Consider the following 26661-nt stretch of genomic DNA (forward strand, 5'->3'; position numbering starts at 1 on the left):
CACATACACATACACATACACATGCTACATACACATATACATACACATACACATACACATACACATACACATACACATACACATACACATACACATACACATACACATACACATATACACATACACATACACATACACATACACATACACATACACATACACATACACATACACATACACATAACAAATAATATACACATACACATACACATACACATACACATACACATACACATACACATACACATACACATACACATACACATATATATATATATATATATATATATATATATATATATACACATACACATACACACATACACATACACAYACACATACACATACACATACACATACACATACACATACACATACACATACACATACACATATATACACATACACATACACATATATACACACATACACACACACATACACATACACATACACATACACATACATACACATACATACACATACATACACATACATAAACATACATACCATACACAATGCCGGTCCTCTATGAGCCGGATATCTGATGCCTCGGATTTCTTTACTCCAGACATCAGTCCTGTTATTAAATGTCTTCATAATCATCGAAACACCCGTTCTCAGAGTTCCTGTATTACTGACACCTCCATCAATGAAACCAAAGCCAGCAAACAGTGCCAACTCTTCATCGGTATTAACAATGTCTCTGTCGGGCAAACAAATACTGTTAACCGTATAATACCTGCCATTCATTGATCTTTGAATCCCTATATGACTATTCAGTTTCAATAGTCCGATATCATTGATATTTTTATCTTTTGGATAATCTTTGTATTGAAACCATTTGTCGACACCGTATGTATGGCTTTCATCTCTCTTATCATGAACTGTCCGAACAGTTATAGTAAAATCGGAACTAATAATAATAATAATCATAAAAAATTGTTGGAAAAAAAACATTATATTCCTATGATATTCGCAAATAAATAAATGATTAATAAAATAAATGTCTTAAAAAACATTTATATATAATAATTAATAAATTAAATACTGTATTATTTTTAGTATCATTTTTTTGCGTATAGATTATTATATACCGTACTCTAAACAATGTGCTGCTGTTATAATCCAATAGTGATTTAGTATAACTCCAGTACAATAAGCCCTATTTAAACAAAATTATTTATATATTTTAATATTTCACTATTTTAAAAAAAATAAAACTATAATTATTTGTTAAACCATGCAGTGGGTATAAATCCTAGAAAATAATATGTAGAATAAATATATACAATCCATGGCCACTCTCCCGGTTGAGCTAACCGTCCGTTTTGTACACTTGTAGTCACATTTGATGACCACTTGAAACAGTTTTTTGTAGTCAACAGTGACTGCCGTCCGATACCACACGTGTCGAGCGTTACGTTCGGATAGTGTTTGATCTGTGAGTGAATGCAAACACTGAACGACACCAATACTGATGACAACAATACTATTAATCAAAATTAAAATTAATTATATATTTTCATAATAGAAATGTATTGTAATTTTAGTTTTTATATAAGCTTTTTAATAGCATTTAAAAAAAATCATATAAAATATTAACAAACATAATTGTAGCAAAATTTTCATTACGATATCCTAATAAAATTTAATTGTATTTCAATTCAATTCAAATAAAAGTTATTAATACTATTATACACTAAAAAAACTAAAAATAATAAATCTAATATTATTTTTAGAGATTTAATATATTGTAATTATTTATTTTTTAATGTTAATACTAATTAATAATATATTGTTTAATTGTTTTAAATTTCTTAATTGATTATTAATATTTATAAAAGATATTTATATTATTTAATATTGTATTACAAATTTTATAAAAAAAAATATTTAATTACTTTTTTATGTTTTTGTAATTATTAAGAAAATATAATAATATAATTTTAAAAACTTAACAAACCTTGAAATTAATTAATTATTTATTTACATATTTTTGTACTAAGATTATATAAGATATTTTTTATTTATCAAAAATATACTATAGTTTTTTTTAAAAAAAACAACATAATAATTTTTTGTTAATTTATTTTTAAATTATTATATAAATGGAATATCATATTAACTAATGATTGACTTATATTTTAAAAAAAATAGTTTTATATATTTAAAAAAAAAATATTTTATTACAATTATGTAGAATTATGACTAATAGTAATATTTACAAAACATATTAGAAAATTTGTTGAATGAAATTTTAAACAATTAATTTTGTTTTTTCAATCAATTAATTAGTAATTAATAGTTTTCATAAACAATATGTTGTTTTAATATTATATTTAAAAAAATATACTATTATTAATACAATACATCTAATTATGAATTAGTAAAATAAAAAGAATTTTCATAACTATTACTATAAATAATAAATATTTATAAATGTATTGATAATTAATGTAGTTTAAAAAAAATGTTTATAAAAATATGAGAAAATTTGTCAACTAAAATTATATAATTTTTTCAAATATCAATTAATAGTAATAATATTTATAATCACAATCAATATATTATATAATAGTATATGTTTTAATAAAATGTATATAAATAATACTGAAACTAAATAGTATTAAAAACTATAATAAACTATAAAATTATTGAAAAACAATTGAATCAATTAATAATAATTATTATATTTAGTTAGGCATTGTTTAAAACAGTATCAACAATCCAATCAATAAATTTTGATACACGTATAAAAACCATTTGTGTAGTGGGATCGGGATTATGACAATAGCCGACCGTTTTTTTCCCAACTGAACTGCTAATCACACCGATAAGTACGGCCCGATTCTGACCATCGCTACTATTATTACTACTTAAAACATTTTGAACCAATGGTCCGCCAGAATCGCCCTAATTATTGTTAGTTTTTTTTTAAAAAAATAATTAATTAACAAATAATATATAATAAAATAGAGATTTTAAAAAAAGTTTGCTATTAGTTATATAATATATATATATATATATATATATATATATATATATATATATATATATATTAGTATATATATGCCTTGCAAGTAGCCGTTCCTCCATTAGTCGGATATCTAAAGGCTATTATCCGAGCGCTAAATATATCTGTAATATTGCCAAATGTTTTCACTATCTTCAACCAACCCGTCCTCAACGGTCCCGGATTACTGACTCCCCGATCAATGTAACCAAAACCAGCTACCAGTGCCAACTCGTCATCGATGTTAACAATGTTTTTCTCCGGCAAACAAATACCATTTACCGTATAATACCCGGCCGTATGTGTGATAGTGATATGTGAATCCAATTTCAGTAATGCAATATCCAAATACTGATTAAATTAAATTTAATTAATTAGAATTATATATATATATATATATATATATAAATTATTTGTTTAAGTGTTTAATATATCTATAGACAGTTATTTGATTAAATAATTATAAAATAAAGATTTTTTTTTTAAATATATAAGTGGTTATATTCATAATATATAATATAATATACTGTATATAAATTTATCCAATATAAACCAATGTATATTATAATGTTAATCTAAACTAATTGAAATTTTTTTAACTAAATACCGGTAATTATATTTTTTGTTAAATTATTCAACAGTTAATTTTAAAAAAGTATTTTGTTTTACATACTGTATTAAAAAAAACTAATATAAATTTATTTATTAAAATATTTTCAACTATATATATATACGGTATATATACTGAATGTATACCTCTTTGACTTTATCCGTATATAATGGATGTCTGAACCATTGATTTACACCATATGTATGACTATTATCATTGCTATCCTGAACTGTACGCACAGTCAGTGTGTGACCGGAACTTAATTAAAAAATTATTAATTTAATTAAATAAATATTTAATATATCAATAAACAAACTAAACGTATATAATGTTAAGCAAACAATAAATTTACAAAAATAAATTAATAAGTTATTAAATAATTAGTTGCTATATTAAAGTAATTAATTAGTTATGTTTTTTTTTTGTTAATAATATATTATACTTAATACAATGTGCTGCTGTTATAATCCAATTGGTGTTTAGTATAACTCCAGTACAATATGACCTAAAAAATATTAAATAAGTTTATTTAATTTTATAATTTATTTATATTAATAAGCAATTAAATAAAATTTATAAATTGCAAACCATGCTAATGGAATAAATCCTAAAAAATAATATTGAGAATAGATATATACAATCCATGGCCACTCTCCCGGTTGAGCTAACCGTCCGTTTTGTACACTTGTAGTCACATTTGATGACCACTTGAAACAGTTTTTTGTAGTCAACAGTGACTGCCGTCCGATACCACACGTGTCGAGCGTTACGTTCGGATAGTGTTTGATCTGTGAGTGAATGCAAACACTGAACGACACCAATACTGATGACAACAATACTATTAATCAAAATAAAAAGTTTTCATTATATATTTAAATAAAAATATTTATAGTTTATTAAGTTTTTTTATTAGAAAAAATCATATAAAACATTAACAAACATAAGTTAAACAATATTTTCATTATGATATGAATTAGGATTAATTCAAAGTTATTTTAATAAAAGTTATTAAAAATACTTTTATTATATAAATTAATTATTTAAACTTTTATTATGAATATATTAATTAGTTTTTAATTGCATATTTTTATAATATACAATAAACTCTTTAAAATATTATACTATTTTTAAACAATTTATTTTAAAAGTTAGCAAATAGTTTTAAATTTCTTAATTGATTAATAATTTTATTTAAAGATTTTTACATTTTTATATTGTATTACATTTTTAGTGAATTATAAAAATATATTATTACTTTTTTTAGCAGTAATACAATATTAAATAATTTAAAAACACAAAAAAATATTAATAGATAATTTATAAAGTATTATAACTATTGAATTTATTTATACATTTGTATATTAAGATTATATAAAAAAAATTTTTGTTTATCTATAGTTTTTTATTAGTATTCTAGTCTATTATAGATTTATTAATAAAATATTTTTAAAATGATATATTAAACAATCATATGATTTATATTTAATAAAAAATATAAATATTGAAAACAATTTTTTTAAAAAAGTTATTCATAACTATGTATGACTAATACAGTATTATATAAATAATATAATATTTACTAAAACAATTAATAGTATCAATTTTTCATAAATAACAATTTGATTTATACAATATTTTTAAAATTTATTTTTAAAAATATTATTATTATTACAATGCATTTATGTATAGATTAAAAAATATATAAACAATTTTTCTAAACTATGGCTTATAAATATTATAGTTAACCAAAAAATAAATGTTAGTAAAAATATGAGACAATTTGTTAACTAAATTTCTAAACAAATAATTTTGTTGTATTTTTTTGCAAATCAATTAATAGTATAAATGTTTTGAATTTGTTATAAACTAGTCATTTGTTTTAATAATTTTAATAATACAGTATAAATACATTTCATATAATTATTTAGCTTTCAATTATTATTTAAAATACTTGATTATATTGTAGTGTTATATATATATTTATAAATTTATATAAAAATAAGTTTAAATTATTTGTGATATATTATTTAGTATTTTTATTTTAAAAAAATTTATCATTAATTAAAATAATAAAAGTTATTAATTTAATTATTAAATTAATAGATATGTTGTTTAACATCACAACTAAAGGTATAGTTAATATAGTTTTACTTTGTATTTACAAAATTATAAAGTTTATAAAAGTATTTTTTTTTTAAAAATAATTTTAGATATCTTTATTGTTATGATTAATACAATTGGTTTTATTATAACAATCACATCCACTGACAGTCAGACAACACTTAGCGATAATTTAACAGAAATTGAATCAAATATAACAACAACAACAACAACAACAACAACAACAGCTGAATGTAAGAAATTGAAAATTTATTTATTATATCAATATATATATACATTATAAATATATTAAATGATTATAAAAAAAATATATAATTTTAGATTTAATAATTACAACTAATACTATCAATGACTTATAGATATTATTACATCAACTATTAGTCCGATTGACGATAATATAACACAAATTATTACTAAACTACTAAACCTAAGCGTAAGAAACTATGAAAAAAATATATAAATATATATATCGTTTAATTAATAATGTAATTGTATTTCTACAGCAAATTATGATACAATCACATGGATAGGCGTTTTCATAGTAATGTTGGTCTTAATAATGTTGATATCGCTAATAGTTTTAGCTATCATTTTATCAAAAATTAAAACACAAACAAGTAATGACCGCACAGTTTACTAATCAATGGTATTATATGCATAACACTCGCCGACCAACTATTAGCGATGACAGCAATGATATACACATTTGATTTGATAACAACAACAACAATATCAACGAAAACATAAGATTAAATTCATTAAAACGACGATAAAAATATATTTCATAACTAAATAAAATATTTGATTATATCTGTATAACTATGTGTATGTGTGTGTATGTGTATGTGTGTGTATGTGTGTGTTTGTGTGTGTATGTGTGTGTATGTGTGTGTATGTGTGTGTATGTATGTGTATGTATGTGTGTGTATGTGTATGTGTGTGTATGTGTGTGTATGTGTATGTATGTGTGTGTGTGTATGTGTGTGTATGTGTGTGTGTGTYTGTATGTGTGTGTATGTGTATGTGTGTGTATGTGTGTGTTTGTGTGTGTATGTGTGTGTATGTGTGTGTATGTGTGTGTATGTATGTGTATGTATGTGTGTGTGTATGTGTGTGTATGTGTGTGTATGTGTATGTATGTGTGTGTATGTTTGTGTATGTGTATGTATGTGTGTGTATGTGTGTGTATGTATGTGTATGTATGTGTGTGTATATGTGTGTATGTGTGTGTATGTGTGTGTATGTGTGTGTATTTGTGTGTATGTGTGTGTGTGTGTGTATTAAACAAATACATACTAGTATAATATAATAATATAAATTAAATTTTATTTTTTTATTATAAATGTATTAAAATAATGTATTATAAATTTATATAATCTTATATACTGTATATCACATTTGTGACAAAATTTTAACACTTGATATAATAAAAACATTAATAATATAAATACTGTATACTTATTCTTATATATAAATAAACTTTAATTTAGATTATAATTAAAATCATTGAATATTCTAAACTATGTTAATACAAATAATTTTTTTAATATTTAGATATATATATGTATGCATATAATATATATAATTAAATATAATAAATAGACTATATATATATAGTATGATTTTAATAATATACTAACTATTAATTTGTTAAAACAGTTTCAATAATCCAATCGATATATTTGGATACACGTGTAAAAAGCATATAAGCATTTGGATCGGTATTATGACAGTTGATTACCGGATCTGGTCCGGATGAACCTGAACTTACACCTATATGTACGGCCCGATCATCCATACCATTAACACCACTATTACCCGAAACATATTGAATCAATGGTCCTCCAGAATCGCCCTAATTATTATATAAATATTTAAAAAAACAAATTGTAATTTTTAAAAATAAAAGCCAAAACAAAACACATAATAATATTTGCTTAGTCATACACACTTACACACACTTACACACACACATACACACACCATACACACACCATACACACACCATACACATACATACACATACATACACACACATACACACACATACACAAACATATACAAACATACACAAACATATACAAACATACACAAACATATACAAACATACACAAACATATACAAACATACACAAACATACACACACATACACAAACATACACACACATACACACACATACACACACACATACACAGACATACACAAACATACACACACATACGCACACATACACACACATACACACACATACACACACAWACACACACATACACACACATACACACACATACACACACASACACACACACATACACACAAACATACACACACATACSCACACATACACACACATACACACACATACACACACATACACACACATACACATATACACACATATACACATATATACACACATATACACACATACACACACACGCATACAAACATACCTTACACAATGCCGGTCCTCTATTAGCCGGATATCTGATGCCTTGAATTTCTTTACTCCAAACATCAGTCCTGTTATTAAATGTCTTCAGAATCATTGACACACCCATTCTCAATGGTCCCGGACTACTGACTGACCCATCAATGTAACCAAAACCAGCAAACAGTGCCAACTCTTTATCGGTATTAACAATGTCTCTGTCGGGCAAACAAATACTGTTAACCGTATAATACCTGCCATTCATTGATCTTTGAATCCCTATATGACTATTCAGTTTCAATAGTCCGATATCATTGATATTTTTATCTTTTGGATAATCTTTATATTGAAACCATTTGTCGACACCGTATGTATGGCTTTCATCTCTCTTATCCTGAACTGTCCGAACAGTTATAGTAAAATCGGAACTAATAATAATAATAATCAGAAAAAATTGTTGAAAAAAATTAATTAAAACATTTTATTCCTATGATATTCCTATTAAATAAATAAATGATAAATAAAATAAATGTCTAAAAAACCTAATAAATAAATTAAATACTGTATTAATTTTAAATATCATTATTTTGCTTATAGGTTATTATATACCGTATACAATGTGCTGCTGTTATAATCCAATTGTGATTTAGTATAACTCCAGTACAATAAGCCCTATTTAAACAAAATTATTTATATTTTTTAATATTTAATTATTTTTTTTTTAAAATAATATTTATTAGTATCTAAACCATGCAGTGGGGATAAATCCTAGAAAATAATATGTAGAATAGATAAATACAATCCATGGCCACTCTCCCGGTTGAGCTAACCGTCCGTTTTGTACACTTGTAGTCACATTTGATGACCACTTGAAACAGTTTTTTGTAGTCAACAGTGACTGCCGTCCGATACCACACGTGTCGAGCGTTACGTTCGGATAGTGTTTGATCTGTGAGTGAATGCAAACACTGAACGACACCAATACTGATGACAACAATACTATTAATTAAAAAATATATTATTAAATATATTTAAGTTAAATAATAGACATGTTTTCAAAATAATCTTTTTATTTAACTTATATTTAAGTAAATAAATATACAAACATAATGTAAACATTTCATTCATTTTGTGTAATTTCAGTGATTTGATAACAACTATTACTTTTAAAAAATATTTGTGTTTTTTGTAATGTTTTTTTTATAAAGTATTAATAACTTATTATAGTCTTGATTATAATTAACATTATATTATTTTTTTAAAAACATTAAATATTTTTTTTATTATAAATATGTATCTTTTAATTAGTATTTATATAAAAAAATATATTAAATTTCTATTAAATCTAATGATTTATATATTAATAGTATATTAATTTACAGAAAAACAATACAATTTATTATCAATTTTATATAACACTATTAAATACTTAAATAAAAATAATATTGTTTGAACAATAAAAATTAAAAAATAGTTTTAAATTTCTTAATTTATAATTAATACTTAAAAGATATTTACATTATTCTATTGTATTACAAATTTAATAAAAAAAATATTTGATTATTATTTAATGTTTTTTTATAAACATTACAAATAATTTAATAATTAATTAATATAGAATATAATACTGTAATTTTAAAAATATTAAACTTAACAAATTTACATATATTGAAATTAATAATTTATTTACATATTTGTAAATTAATATTATATACATATTTTTTATTTATCAAAATTATTTACTATAATTTTCAAAAAAGCATCATATTTTTTTGTAAATAATTTATCATATTAGCTAAATAGTGATTTATATTTTAAAAAAAATAGATTTAAATATTTAAATAATATATATATTATTACAATTATGAACAATTATGACTAATAGTAATATTTACAAAACATATTAGAAAATTTGTTAACTAAAATTTTATACAAATAATTTTGTTTTTTTTTAAAAAATCAATTAATAGTATTAATTTTTCATAAACAATAAGTTGTTTTAATATTATATTTAAAAAAATTTACTATTCTTAATACAATACATATAATTATGAAATAGTAAAATAAAAACAATTTTCATAACTATTAATATAACTAATAAATATTTATAAATGTATTGACAGATAATTGTTGTTAACAACAAAAAAAATGTTTATAAAAATATGAGAAAATTTGTTAACTAAAATCATAAACAAAAAAAATTTTTGTTATATTTTCAAATATCAGTTAATAGTACAGTATTTATAAATCACAATCAATATTGTTATAATAGTATATATTTTTACAGTATAAATGAAATGTGGTATAAATAAAAAAACATATAATTATTTAGTATTCAATTATCATTTAAAATACATGTATAAATAGTAGTGTTTTATGTAACAAAAAAATCTTATTAAATTAGATAATTTGTGCAAAAATTATTAAGTTATTTAAAAATTCAAATTTTTAAAATAATAAAAATTTTTAAAAAATTATAGATATGTTATTTAACATTACAACTGAAGGTATAGTAGATAATAATATAAATAATATAATACTATTGTATTTGTATTTAGAAAATCATAATAAGTAATAAAAGTTATTATTATTTTTAAATTTTTTTTATAGATATCATTAATGTTATGATTAATACAATTGGTTTTATTATAACTATCACATCCACTGACAGTCAGACAACACTTACCGATAATTATACACAAATTAATTCAAACATAACAACAACAACAACCGAGAGTAAGTAAATAAAAATTTTAAAAAATCAATAATATATTAATAATTACAAAAAATAAAAATCTTATTAAAAAAAATTGGCTGCACTTTGATATTTGGGCCGCGCCGGAGGCGGGGGTGGGTGGTATAGGTAAATAGTACTTGATGTCTAGTATACATATGTAAAATATAGGACATCGCAAACTAAAGGTTAAAAAGTTATGAACTTATAAAATAAAAAAAATATTTTTTTTGAAAGACTTTTTTAGACTATCCTAACCTAACCTAACCTAACCTAACCTAACCTAACCTAACCTAACCTAACCTAACCTAACCTAACCTAACCTAACCTAACCTAGCCTAACCTAACCTAACCTAACCTAACCTAACCTAACCTAACCTAACCTAACCTAACCTAACCTAACCTAACCTAACTTAACCTAACCTAACCTAAACTAACTTAACAAAACTAGCGGCCTACCGGCCGCCATAAACTTAACCTAACAAAAAAAAGTTATTTTATTTAATAACTTTCAAATTACAATTTATTTTATATACAGTATTAGAAATTACAATTTATTTTATGTACAGTATTAGAAATTACAAGTATTTGTAGGACACACATTTTTGATGTCTTTAATCATTTGGTCAAACGGATCAATATTATTGCGACGACAATCCCGGAACCACAGATATTCACATAAATGCATTGCTAATTGATCCCTACGATATCCTCTTGTTGTAAGTTTGTACTTCATCCATTTCCAGCTGCCTTCTATTGTGTTTGTATGAGCTCCAGTGACCGGATCCTTGAAGTGCTTGCTATGATTAACTGTCAAGTGTTTGTATCCATATTTTTCAAGTGACAAATAAGCCCTCCATTCATCTGTTATTATAGTAGTTCCGGGGGCCACATGTTTCTGAATTAATGGTATTAATGTGTCGGCATTTCTGAGCTCAAGTCTGTATCCGTTTCTATCTTTGCCTCTTTCAACCATTCCTAATATCCAATTTCCTTTTCTTAATCGGCCTTTCCAGTATTTCATTTTGCCTACAAGTGACTCGTCTATCTCAACTACTACACCTTCTCCGCCTATCATCCCTTCATTTTCATATTTCTGATCTAATGCGCACATACAGACTTCACGGCAGTAATTAAACCAATCAGCTACTGTTGTGGATGATGTCACTGAACCATCTATTGTTGTCTTTTTAATTGTTTGTTCATATGTCATTTGACTGGTAAAGGCGTACACTAATAGTACGGACTTTATGACTCCTGCTTTAACATTTTCAAACCATGTGCCTTTAGCTACGGATATATTGATGTCTCCCTTTCCGCTATGGCTGTTTCGACAACGATATCTACCTAAACCATGGTCTGCTTCATAGGTCATCGGTCTTTTACAGTTAGGACATTTTCTATTAATTGGTGGGAGATCTTTTTCTCTAAGCCAATTTAGGCAGGTATCTCTGTCTTTCAAATGAGTTGAAGCTAATATATAGATATTCATAATCTGTAAGTATAGAAACATACATTAGATAATTGAAACTAAACACTAAATTATTTTTAGTAAAGCCCCAGTAGGGATTCGAACCTACGACCTACGTATAAGTCAACTACTCTAACCACTAGCCTACTGAGGCTCTACAAAGAAAATATACTAAATTACTGCTATTTATATTTACTTTATATTAAAATTTTTTAATTAAAATGTTCATAACTCCTTAACCTTTTGTTTGCGATATCCAATATTTTATATATGTATATTAGACATCAAGTACTACCTAATTATAGCCCCCACCCGCGCCTKCGGCGCGGCCCAAATATCAAAGTCCTGCCAAAAAATTAATTAGATTTGTTTAATGAAACAACAATTACCAATAACTTGAAAATTACATCAACTATCAGTACAATTGCCGGTAATATATAATTTAATTTATAACACAATTATTCTATCTAAATGATTTTTAAAATAATAATAATAAATAAGTTTTAATATATATAATTTATATTCAATTTTATTTTTTAAAAAAAAATTATTTTTAGACTTAAATAATATGACAAATAATAATAACAACAATAACTTGAATATTACATCAACTATTAGCTCAGTTGCCGATAATTTCACACAAATTATTATAACTACAACACCATTGCGTAAGAAAAATATAATAATTTTTTTTTAAAAAAAAATAAATAAAAATATTTTGTTTAATTTAATTAATAATTTAATTGTATTTCTATTTCTAAGCAAATTATGATAAAATCATTGCAATCACATGGATAGCCGTTATCCTAGTAATGTTAGCCTTAATAATGTTAATATTTATAATAGTATTAGTTATCATCTATCAAAAAGTCAAACACAAACAAGTAATGACCGCACAGTTTACTAATCAATGGTATTATATGCATAACACTTGCCGACCAACTATTGATGATATCAATGATACATACATTTGATTTGATAACAACAATAACAAACTTCAGGTGCCGACCAAACATTTTGATTAGACATTTAATATACGACAACATATGATTAAATTCATTAAAACGACGATAAAACTTATATTTTATAAATAAATAATTTCATTATATCTTTAAAATTATGTGTATGTGTATGTGTATGTGTATGTGTATGTGTATGTGTATGTGTATGTGTATGTGTATGTGTATGTGTATGTGTATGTGTATGTGTATGTGTATGTGTATGTGTATGTGTATGTGTATGTGTATGTGTATGTGTATGTGTATGTGTATGTGTATGTGTATGTGTATGTGTATGTGTATGTGTATGTGTATGTGTATGTGTATGTGTATGTGTATGTGTATGTGTATGTGTATGTGTATGTGTATGTGTATGTGTATGTGTATGTGTATGTGTATGTGTATGTGTATGTGTATGTGTATGTGTATGTGTATGTGTATGTGTATGTGTATGTGTATGTGTATGTGTATGTGTATGTGTATGTATGTGTGTTATATATGTGTAAATAAATATAAATTATAAAATAAAAAACATTTTTATGTGTGTTATATATGTGTAAATAAATATAAATTATAAAATAAAAAACATTTTTTTAACTATGTCTTATAAATATTCATAAATATATAGATAAATATTATACTGTAGTTTACAAAAAAATATTAGTAAAAATTTTAAGACAAATATATTGTTTTCAAATCAATTATTAATAATATTATAAATGTTTTGATAAAATTAGTTATTTGTTTTTAATAGTACTGTATATGTAATTACATTATAAATATATTTTATATAAATAATATTCATTTAATTATTTTAGCTTTTAATTATCATTTAAACTACTTGATTATATGGTAATGTTTGTATATATTGTATATATTATATATATATATATATATATTGTAAATATTTTTATTAAAAATATATAATTGCTAAATATTTATAGACAAATTATTTTATTTTAAATTTCAATTTTACTATTCAATATCTACTATTTAATTAATGAATATTATATGGTTTTTTTAAATTAATAGTTTTTTATAGTATTTAAAAAAAATAATTAAACATTTATTATAAAAATAAAAAATTAATAATATAATAACAATATAATTATACTAAATTATAAAATGGCATTACATACACCTTATTATTGTATACGATATATAAATCTAATTTTATATTATAATTAATTTCATATAATATTTTAAACTAAGTTATACATAAATATTTTAAACATTAAAATATTAAAACATATATATATATATATATATATACAGTATATATATTATATATATACAGTATATATATTATATATATATACAGTATATATATTATATATATATACAGTATATATATTATATAAACTATATACTGAATATACTTTGATTTTAATATTATATAATAACTATTAATTTGTTAAAACAGTTTCAATAATCCAATCGATATATTTGGATACACGTATAAAAACCATATAAGCATTTGGATCGGTATTATGACAATTGGCAACCGGTAATGGTCCGTAGGAAGCTGAACTTACACCTATATGTACGGCCCGATCACCCATACCATCAACACTACTACCACCCGAAACATATTGAATCAATGGTCCGCCAGAATCGCCCTAATTATTATTATTATATAAATATCAGTTTAAAAACAAACTGTAATTTTTAAAAATAAAAGCTTAAAAACAAAACACATAATAATATTTGCTTAGTAATACACATACACATACACATACACATACACATACACATACACATACACATACACATACACATACACATACACATACACATACACATACACATACACATACACATACACATACACATACACATACACATACACATACACATACACATACACATACACATACACATACACATACACATACACATACACATACACATACACATACACATACACATACACATACACATACACATACACATACACATACACATACACATACACATACACATACACATACACATATACACATACACATACACATACACATACACATACACATACACATACACATACACATACACATACACATACACATACACATACACATACACATACACATACACATACACATACACATACACATACACATACACATACACATACACATACACATACACATACACATACACATACACATACACATACACATACACATACACATACACATACACATACACATACACATACACATACACATACACATACACATACACATACACATACACATACACATACACATACACATACACATACACATACACATACACATACACATACACATACACATACACATACACATACACATACACATACACATACACATACACATACACATACACATACACATACACATACACATACACATACACATACACATACACATACACATACACATACACATACACATACACATACACATACACATACACATACACATACACATACACATACACATACACATACACATACACATACACATACACATACACATACACATACACATACACATACACATACACATACACATACACATACACATACACATACACATACACATACACATACACATACACATACACATACACATACACATACACATACACATACACACATACACATACACATACACATACACACATATACACACATACACGTACACACATACACATACACATACACATACCTTACACAATGCCGGTCCTCTATTAGCTGGATATCTGGCGCCCATAATTCTTTTGCCCCAATCATCACTAATGTTACTAAATGTCTTTATAATCATCGACACACCCGTCCTCAACGGTCCCGTATTACTGACTGACCCATCAATATAACCAAAACCAGCAAACAGTGCCAACTCTTTATCGGTATTAACAATGTCTCTGTCGGGCAAACAAATACTGTTAACCGTATAATACCTGCCATTCATTGATCTTTGAATCCCTATATGACTATTCAGTTTCAATAGTCCGATATCATTGATATTTTTATCTTTTGGATAATCTTTATATTGAAACCATTTGTCGACACCGTATGTATGGCTTTCATCTCTCTTATCCTGAACTGTCCGAACAGTTATAGTAAAATCAGAACTAATAATAATAATAATAATTTATTAGTAAATAATTATAAATATAAAAAAAAATAATTTTATATTTAAATAAAAAAATATTGGAAAAAATTAATTAATTTTATTCCTTTGATATTCTAAATAAATAAATGATAATATATTTTTGTATATAATTTTTAATAAATTAAATGCTATATTAATTTTTAGTATCATATTTTTTTGCGTATAAATTATTATATACCGTATACAATGTGCTGCTGTTATAATCCAATAGTGATTTAGTATAACTCCAGTACAATAAGCCCTATTTAAACAAAATTATTTATATATTTTAATATTTCACTATTTTAAAAAAAATAAAACTATAATTAGTTTGTTAAACCATGCAGTGGGGATAAATCCTAGAAAATAATATGTAGAATAGATAAATACAATCCATGGCCACTCTCCCGGTTGAGCTAACCGTCCGTTTTGTACACTTGTAGTCACATTTGATGACCACTTGAAACAGTTTTTTGTAGTCAACAGTGACTGCCGTCCGATACCACACGTGTCGAGCGTTACGTTCGGATAGTGTTTGATCTGTGAGTGAATGCAAACACTGAACGACACCAATACTGATGACAACAATACTATTAATAATTAAAAATATTAATAATTTTTATTATAAAAATGTATTGTAATTTAAGTTTTTTTAAAAAAAAAGTTTATTTATCATATATAAATCATATAAAATTTTAACAAACATAAGTTTAGCCACATTTTCATTGTGATGTGCATTAAATTTAGTTTGCTATTTAAATAAAACTTATTAACAATAATTTTAATATATAACTTAATTATTGTAAACTATTATTATAAATATAGTAACTATTTTTTTTATTAGCAAATTTTTAATAATTTAATACTATTAGACTAGTTTTAAAACAATTTATTTTTAAAAAATAAAACTAAAATAGTTTTAAATTTCTTAATTGATTATTTATACTTAAAAAAAAAGTTATTTACATTTTTTAAATATTGTATTACATTTTTAGTGAATTATAAAACATATATTATTACTAAAATATATATTATTAAATATTATTACTAACAGTAATACAATATTTAATATTAGCAAAAATTTATTTTATGATTACTTATAAAATACACATTAATTAATTAATATATATTGTAATAAAATAATTAATACAAAAATACAAAAATAAATAAATAAATTAATTAATACTTTATGTATCAGTTTTTCATTAAAAAAAGCATTTTTAAATATATACCATATATTAATAATACATTTACCGATAATAAAAAAAAATTGGTACTAAAATCATAATAACTAACTAACAAAACTTAACTATAATATCTAAACTAATAATAATTAATTAATTAATTACTACAATATATAATGGCTTTTATTATAATATATCTTTTATAATAAAAATAAAACAAAATTATTGAATCAAATTAAAATAAATGAAAAAATTTTATTTTAATAATTATTTTGTTGTAGTTGTGTGAATACATATCAATTTTTTTTAAAAAAAAACTAATAAAGTAAATGAATGACAATATGAAAAAAGATTGTAAATTAAAAAAATAAAAAAATACTAAAATTTAATATTAAGTATTAAAACAAACAAAAAAATACTGTAATGAGTTGTTTTAAAAAAAAATTATTAGTAATTTAATAGATATATTATTATAATTATTATTATAATGATTATTATTATTATTATTATTATTATTATTATTATTATTATAATGATTATTATTATTATTATTATTATTATTATTAACTAATATAATAAAATAAATCATATATCATATATCAATACTATTTGACAATGATTTCCGGTTGATAATCATTATTATCATTATTACTATTATAATAATTGAAATATTTTTGATATTTTCTCAATGAATAAATCAAATAAATACTAAATGTAAACAAAATTATTTCAATAATAGCCGAAAATATATAGAAAACAATAGCATTGGTTATATTCAGGAGTAATAATCGCCAATTAGTTTCGGGACAGTTGTCTTCATCACCGGATAAATCATACGGTGAACAGTCTTCGGCTATTTTGATCTTATAATAGATAAGCGAACCGACGGTAAAAACTTTGAATATAAAATCCAGACCATCGGCTACGGCAAACGCCAACAACAATCGTACGGTCAGATAGTAGGCGGCGGGTATGGCTATACCGAGTACCAGTAGACCAGTGACTAGCGGTAGATAATGATACCAACGATAGGCGCCGAACAGTACGCCGATAGCGGTTAGTGAACAACTTATGACACCCGTAACGGCAATCGTATGGCGCATACATACGGAACTTGAGTCAAGCGATTGGTCCGACGGTGATTTGGTTGCGGTAGTATTGGTAGTACTGGTAGTCATAGCGCCAGTAGTTTTTTGTTTTGTTGTTGTTTCGGTAGTTGTTTTTAATCAGCACTTAATTATTATTATAATTGTTTGACTTAAATAATAGACCAAAAAAAAATTAAATTAAAATAAAATATATTTTTTTGGTTTGATTTTTTCCAATTATTATTTTCCAATTATTATTAATAATAACTAAAACATTGTGTGTTTTTTTGTATGATATTACATATACAGTTAGTAATTATAAGTACAGTATATATATATATATATTGTATATAATGTGTTTCACTCATAGCTAACAATAATTTTATTTTATTTTTTTTTGTTGTTTAATTAATCTAATCTTATCTATAATGTTAAGTCAATAATATAATAAAAAAAATTTCTATCATATTATATATTATACAACTTAACAGTATTTATTAGATTTTTGTTTTGTTTTGTTTGTTTTGCATTAAAATAAAAGTTAATTCAAATATATATATATATATAAATTATTGATATTAATTATATTTGATATTTATTTAAACTTCGCACACATTTTTTATTAATGAAATATTTTATATAAAACAAGTTTTTAAATATCAATTAATACTATAATTGATTGATTGATTGGTTAAAAATATTTATTGATTACTACTATATTATTTAATTGATTTTAAAAAACTGCATTTAATTAACTAATTAATTAAACTCCATTATATTTGTTTATTTATTTATTTAGTTAGTTATTACTTATTATAATTGTTATCATTTTTTAAATGTTTGTTATAAACTATTATTATTATTATTATTTAGTATACAATTAACAGTTTATTTTTTTTGCTGAAATATTTTTAAAAAATAATTTTTTATTTTATTTTAAAATTAATAAAAAAAATGAGTGATAATATTATATTTAATATAATTTGTCAAATATGCGGCCGCCATAAACCTAACGGTATTTAAAATAAATAAATAAAAAATAATAATTATATAACTTTACATAAATAGGCTATCATTTAGGTTGCGATTCTTGTAAATCATTTTGTTTTCAATTATTAATGTCTTGAAATATCAGGTATTTTCATATATTTTTTTTTGAAAATTAAATAATTAATTATTTTATTTTATAAATAAAATAATTTATAAATATATCATAATTATTAGTAAAATATAAATAAAGTTATTTTCTATTGTTAAAATAAAACAAATACAAGCAGACACTAACAATACATTACATGTTAAACAAAAACAATTTGAATAAAATATTTATTTTTTATTTATATATAGATTTTATCGAAACATTTTGCATATATTTATTTCGTAAAAAAATATTTGCAAATAAAAATTTATCATAACTTTACAGCAAATTTACAGCATTTAAATGAATAAATAATAATTTTACAAAATTAAAATTTTTTAAATGTTATAATGTATTTATCATCAATACTATTGTGATAATACACACATAGATAATAGATATTTTTTAAAAAAATTATAAATAATTTAATATTAATAAATAATTACAATAATAATAGTAATAATAATAATAATAAATATCCAACTAATTAATTAATTTAAATAGAAAATAAAAATTCACTATTGATTACATATAATATTATTTTTGTTTTGTTTTTGTAAATAAATTTATTAAATAATATTATTATTATATTATTATTATTATTAATAATTAATATTATACTCTAATTATTAGAGTCTAATATATATAAGTTACTAGTAATAGTTATAAGTATTATATAAGTTATATATATATTATTAAGTTAACCTAACTATTATTAACTATTATTAACTTTTATTAAGTTAAACTAACTAATGTACTAGTACATATATATATATATATATATAATTATTATAGTGTAGTACAGTATATAATTATTACCACAAAAAAATCACAATTAATTTTTTGTTTGTTATAACAAAAAAATAAAATATAAAATATTTTTATATGTTTGATGATAATCCTCGTGTAGGCGATCGGGAACGGGATCTTTTGCGTGTCGTTCCCGATGACGACGACATACGGACACTATTGATATTATATGTTTCAATCTCATCGTCGTCGTCGTCATCGGCAATAATATCACTGAAATTATGTCGACTAATATCCAGTAGACTATAGGTATCGTCAACACTACCTAAGCTACCGAAATAGTCGTATCGATGATTCATATATAGTATAACCGATAGGACAGCTGTCAATAGGATGGCCAACAATAGACCGACTAAAATATTTATGTTAACTATCAATGAAAACGATTTGATTGGTTCGATGCGATAGTGTAGCACTGGGAGGACAGTTAGCCCAGTGTAGACAAATAGTATAATTGATTTGCGGCTAATTTGTTGTTGTTTGCCAACTAGTATTGCGTTTAACAATTTTTGTATACCATAATAACCTATATATTGATAAATTAAGAAATTATTATTATTATCATGCATAAAAATGTAATTAATTAAAAAAAAAATTAAAAAATTATTATACCTAGCATAATTATGGGAAAATTAATTATGAATGTAATTTCCATTGTACTTAATAGATATCTACGATACAGATAACTGGGTTCATAGTAGTCGACTGGTCGGGCAATATTATCTAAATAGTGTACAGTATGTACTAGAGTACTGGCCGTATAGATGGCAATCAATGTATTTAGTAGGACTGTAGGGCCGATAGCCAGTCGGGCCAGTTTAGTATCCGACCAAACAAACCAAAATTGACGCCACTCTCTAAATTTGACTACAAGTGCCCAGAAAAATATGATAACTATGAATAGTATGCGTGCGGCCGATATATCGGCCAGATTTTCGTTGACCACAATCGGTTTGCCGTATTTTGATTGGCCAAAAATAGCCATATTTATTATTTTTTTAGTTAAAATAGTTTATTATATATATTTTATTATCAAGATAACTTTAAACATTAGAAATAATTAATTTGAATATTTAAATAATAATAATAATGTTTATTTACATATTATTATTATTAATTAGAAAAAATTTTATTATTATATTTATCTTATAAATTATCAATTGAAAAAAAATATATTATTATTTATTATTATTATTATTTAAAATAATAAATTATTAACATTATTTATATACAGTATATCAATTGAATTTTGATGATTGACTTTTATAACACTGTATATATAATTAGTTAAAATTATTATTATTATTATTATTACAGTATTACTAATATAACTACATATATTTGACTATTAGTTTTAGTTTTTAAAAAATAAAAATAAAATATTACTTGTAATTGATTGTCACTCTATGTGTTGAATGATTCATATAATTATTACAATAAATTATTAATTAATTAATTAATTTTACTCTTATTTATTGAATAAAAATTGTGTTATAATATATCAATATTTTTTTTAAAAACTTTTAGTTTATAATAAAAATTTGTTTGTAATAATAATAATAATAAAAATTTTAGTAATAAAACACTTGTTTGAAACAAAACAAAACTAAAAATAAAATTATATGAAACAACTTCAAGGATATTATTTAATTACAGTATTACTAATACAGTACTGAAAAAACAAAATATTATAATATTATTAATAATTATTATTATTTACAACTAATAACTTAAGTTATCTCAACAGCAAAAAAAAAGTTAATCACCAAGGTTGCCTATTTATTACAATATTATTGCTACTAAAACATGTACATTGATTTACGGCCATATTATTTTTGTTATATGTAATTTTATTTATAATAATTTATAATTACTTATATATGTAGTCTATTATGATATCTAATAGTTAATAAATTATTTTTTTTAAATATATATATTACAACAACAACAACAAATAGTAATAATAAATTATTAAATATATTTATTGTTTAATTTTTTTTTAAATTATTAAAAATTTATATAAAATAACCTAAATTTTTAACAACAACAAAATTTTTGTTTGTTTAATTGAAACACACAGTTGTAATGTCATCAACAAAAAAACTATATGACATTTAAATAATAATAATATTTATAACTATAATAATAATAATAATAATAATAATAATAAAAATATGACAAATAAGTTATTGAAAAGTAATAAAATCTGCGTAGTTTGTGGTGATAATGCAAAAAGTTTGTATTTTTAAATATATATATATATTATAAATACTGTATATAAATACTATATATATATACTGTATATTATATATATTGATTTATTATACATTAGTTTCTTAATTAAGTTTTATCAATAAATATAGTAATATATGTATTATAAATGTATTATAATTATAATTATAAAATCTATTATAACATTCAATGAAACTAATTACTAAACATTTTTATTATTTTGTTTTGTTTTATAAAAATAATTTTTATTTATTTATTAAACATTTTTATTTATTTATTTTTAAAAAAAAATTAATAAATAGGTTATCATTTTGATGCCCTAACATGTGAATCGTGTAAATTATTTTTTCGGCGCAATGTTTTGAAAAATGTTTGTTTAAAAATATTTTGTTTTTTTTAATAATAATAATAAAAATTATATAATAATATATATTTTTTATTTAACAGATTAATTATATATGTAAATCTGATAATACAAATAATACAAATAACTGTTTGATAACAATTGATACGAGAATTAAATGCAAAAAATGTCGTTTAGCTAAATGTTTTGCAATGGGAATGAAAAGTGTATGTAATTTATATGTATTAAACTATAAAAAAAAAAGTTTTTTTTTTGGTTTAAATTAATTTAATTTCTAATTATAATTATTTACTGAAAACTATTTTTTTCAACAAAAAAAAAACTTTCAAAAAAATTTAGTCCTTATTATATACGGAAGAGAAAAAACAATTAAGAAATTCATTGATTATTGAAAATAAAATGAAATTCAAGAAACAACTGAAACAAAGATCGACGACAACAACGACTACAACAACTGATGATAACAAACGGATCAGACATTTGGTGACAACTATTGACAACAACAACAACACTAGCTATTCATTAACGACCAAAACATCTACTGGAACTGACAGTTCAGAAACTACCAGTTCATCAAACAATGGATCCAATGAATCGACGACAACAACAACAACAACAACAACTACTCCCGAGATATTAGTGTCGGTATTATCTGAGCCGTCTATAGGCCGGCCAATTACTACCGCCGCTGCTGACAATAACCCGAATGACATACAGTTTAATCAATTAGAGGCCAACTATTTTGGCGAACTGTGCGCCGCTGTCGGCAAACAACTGATGCCGTATTCATCGGCGGTAAATGTTGGCCACTGCGGCGGCGACCAACCAATCAGTGTTGTCGACGTCGACAATAAATGGGACGGTATTTGGATATTAGACCAAAGATTAGACAAAAAAATAGCCGGATTTGTAAAAATGTCTAAATGTTTGCACGCGTTTCGCGCGCTCACCGAATCAGATCAACTGATTTTGTTGACAAAGTCATCGCTAAAGATGGAGATCTTGCAGATGATCAACATATTTGACTTTCAGGGCATGTATTGGTTGATTAGTTTTGTATGTAAACTACTAATTAATTAATTGATTAATTAAATGATTAGTTTTTCTTTAAAAAATAATATATTTTTTAAAAACTAATATATTTTTTAAAAACTAATATATTTAAAATATATATATTTTTTTAAAAACTAATATATTTAAAATATATATATATTTTTAAAAACTAATATATTTTAAATAAATATATATTTTTAAAAACTAATATATTTTAAATATATATATATTTTTAAAAACTAATATATTTTAAATATATATATATTTTTAAAAACTAATATATTTTAAAAAATAAAATATATATTCTAAAAAAATAATATATATTTCTAAAAAACTAATATATTTTTTAAAAATAATAGATATTTTTAAAAAACTAATAAACAATTTTTTTTGTTAATATACAGAATAATCAAAAAGTTAGAATAGGTTTGGATTTATTTCGTGAATTTCCGATAACAACAACAACAATGACAACCAAACCGCTAATAGATAATAGTATTTATGATAACTATAAGGAATTTATGTGTAATATTGGCTTAGATTGGGAATCGGATCCAGTAATCATTAATTTGGTAGTTATTTATTATTTATTAATTTATAATTAACTATATTTATACATATCATATATATATATATATATATATAAAATATTGCTTTACTAATCATATATAATTTTTTTGTTAATATATTTTAGTTAACTATAATAATACTATTTGATCCAAACCTACCTAATCTTGTAAATAAAAATTTTATTAAGTAAGTAATCATTAAAATATATATATATATATTTGTATATATTTTGTATATATATATCTATATATATAAACATAACTTAATAACTAATTGTTAATTGAATTATTATTTATATATATATTTTTTTGATTTTATTATAGATATTATCAAAATATTTATCAACATTTACTTCAACGATATCTACAAATAAAGTATAGATCCCGGAGTTTGTCTCAAACAAAACTATTGAGACTAAAACAATGTATGAAATTATTGGATAATTTAGGCAATAATATTAGATACCAGTGCTCTGTTAACAGCAATGATAGCAACAAACATAGGTCGCCACCACTTGTCTGTGAAATAATGTATTAATAATTTTTTTAAAAAAAATTTAAATAAATATTATTATTGTTTATTTAATATTAGTTTAATTAATAATAAAAAAATATTTAATATTAAATATTAAAACAAATATTTTACTTTAATTAAAAAATTATAAAAATTAATAATATAAAAACATTATTTTAAAAAAATAATTATAATTAAACTAAAAAAGTAAATTTTAATATGCTTTTCTAATTTTATTAACATTTAATAATAATAATGATTATTATAAATATAATTTATGTGTATATATTTATATATAACATTTTTATTTTTTATAATATAATTGTATATTTATATATAACATTTATATTTTTAAAAGTATTAAATATTTAATATAAAAAACAACCAAAATAATCAAAACATATGTATGATTAATTAGCAAAATATCCCCCCTGATTACTAACTTAAAATTATAACTTAATATCAAATGTTTTTTTTAAGTATTTATTGTATTATTTATTGTATTAATTAAATTATAAATATTTATTCAATTTAAACAATATACAGTATATAACATTAGAAATAATTATATTAAAATAGTTTATCATTAAAGAAATCCTACTAATGTAAAAGTAATTTTTATATATGTTATCTGTTTTTTCTGCGGCCCCCTCCACCCCCTCCAGTCGTTCAATGCACTGCAAGCATCCCGGATCAGCAGCAGCCAGTAAATTTACCTATAATAGAACAGCAAGAATCGATAGTCAATGAAAAAATAATCACCAATAGTGACAATTCAATTGAAGGTGTATTCACGACAACTATTATTACTACCGGCCGACCTCCGAAAATACTTGACCAATAAGAAGGCCAAAGAAGCGGGAAAAATTACAAACAGATTACAAACGACGACTTATAAAAATAGCAACGATAGGTATTATAGTTTATTAGTATTTTATTTTATTTTTGTTAGATATAAAATACGTAACCAATTTTTTTTTGTTATTTCAACCAATCAAAACATATTTGTATTAATCATTATAAGTGAACAGTCAGAAAGAACAGTCTAGTATTGAAAATCACGTCAATACACAACCAGAGACAGACACACATTTATAGATAACAGCAGGTATTATTATTATTATCGATTGTATTATAGTTTATTAGTATTTTATTTTTTTTGTTATAGAAATAAAATACATTAC

At 22.6% G+C, this 26661-nt stretch overlaps 4 protein-coding genes across 4 annotated transcripts; 1 reads left to right on the plus strand and 3 right to left on the minus strand.

Annotated features, from left to right (window-relative positions):
* Positions 1-11484: 11484 nt before the first annotated feature.
* Positions 11485-12405, minus strand: LOC128954341 (uncharacterized). The gene has a single exon (XM_054299917.1). The coding sequence runs from the start codon at positions 12403-12405 to the stop codon at positions 11485-11487; it is 921 nt and encodes a 306-aa protein (XP_054155892.1).
* A 2383-nt stretch (positions 12406-14788) lies between these two features.
* Positions 14789-18887, minus strand: LOC128954343 (chymotrypsinogen A-like). Its single transcript, XM_054299918.1, has 5 exons — positions 18533-18887; positions 16866-17115; positions 16725-16787; positions 16100-16505; positions 14789-15001 (listed from the first exon to the last, which is right to left on the minus strand). Exons 1-5 carry the CDS (start codon positions 18885-18887, stop codon positions 14789-14791), a joined length of 1287 nt encoding a protein of 428 aa, XP_054155893.1.
* A 1886-nt stretch (positions 18888-20773) lies between these two features.
* On the minus strand, positions 20774-21730 carry LOC128954344 (uncharacterized). Its single transcript, XM_054299919.1, has 2 exons — positions 21358-21730; positions 20774-21271 (listed from the first exon to the last, which is right to left on the minus strand). Exons 1-2 carry the CDS (start codon positions 21728-21730, stop codon positions 20817-20819), a joined length of 828 nt encoding a protein of 275 aa, XP_054155894.1. The 3' UTR covers positions 20774-20816.
* Positions 21731-22964: 1234 nt separating this feature from the next.
* Positions 22965-26367, plus strand: LOC128954246 (uncharacterized). The gene is made up of 8 exons (XM_054299822.1): positions 22965-22980; positions 23280-23347; positions 23425-23547; positions 23681-24397; positions 24799-24966; positions 25089-25150; positions 25288-25494; positions 26143-26367. The coding sequence occupies exons 3-8, from the start codon at positions 23533-23535 to the stop codon at positions 26225-26227; spliced, it is 1254 nt and encodes a 417-aa protein (XP_054155797.1). The 5' UTR covers positions 22965-22980; positions 23280-23347; positions 23425-23532; the 3' UTR covers positions 26228-26367.
* Positions 26368-26661: the final 294 nt, after the last annotated feature.

This window comes from Oppia nitens, unplaced genomic scaffold (genome assembly GCF_028296485.1).
Source record: "Oppia nitens isolate AA-2021 unplaced genomic scaffold, nextdenovo-longstitch-racon4-pilon3 scaffold26_pilon_pilon_pilon, whole genome shotgun sequence".
Taxonomy (NCBI): domain Eukaryota; kingdom Metazoa; phylum Arthropoda; class Arachnida; order Sarcoptiformes; family Oppiidae; genus Oppia; species Oppia nitens.

Excerpts from the sequence above, each read along its gene's own strand:
- LOC128954341 (XM_054299917.1), bottom strand. The coding sequence starts at position 12,405 with ATGAATATCTATATATTAGCTTCAACTCATTTGAAAGACAGAGATACC.
- LOC128954343 (XM_054299918.1), bottom strand. The coding sequence starts at position 18,887 with ATGACTACCAGTACTACCAATACTACCGCAACCAAATCACCGTCGGAC. Across the intron at positions 16,788-16,865 it reads GGATTTATCCCCACTGCATG|GGCTTATTGTACTGGAGTTA; the intron begins GTTTAACAAACT and ends TTGTTTAAATAG. Across the intron at positions 16,506-16,724 it reads ACAGCAGCACATTGTATACG|TTCTGATTTTACTATAACTG; the intron begins GTATATAATAAT and ends TATTATTATTAG.
- LOC128954344 (XM_054299919.1), bottom strand. The coding sequence starts at position 21,730 with ATGGCTATTTTTGGCCAATCAAAATACGGCAAACCGATTGTGGTCAAC. Across the intron at positions 21,272-21,357 it reads TTTTCCCATAATTATGCTAG|GTTATTATGGTATACAAAAA; the intron begins GTATAATAATTT and ends ATCAATATATAG.
- LOC128954246 (XM_054299822.1), top strand. Across the intron at positions 24,398-24,798 it reads TGTATTGGTTGATTAGTTTT|AATAATCAAAAAGTTAGAAT; the intron begins GTATGTAAACTA and ends GTTAATATACAG. Across the intron at positions 25,151-25,287 it reads GTAAATAAAAATTTTATTAA|ATATTATCAAAATATTTATC; the intron begins GTAAGTAATCAT and ends ATTTTATTATAG.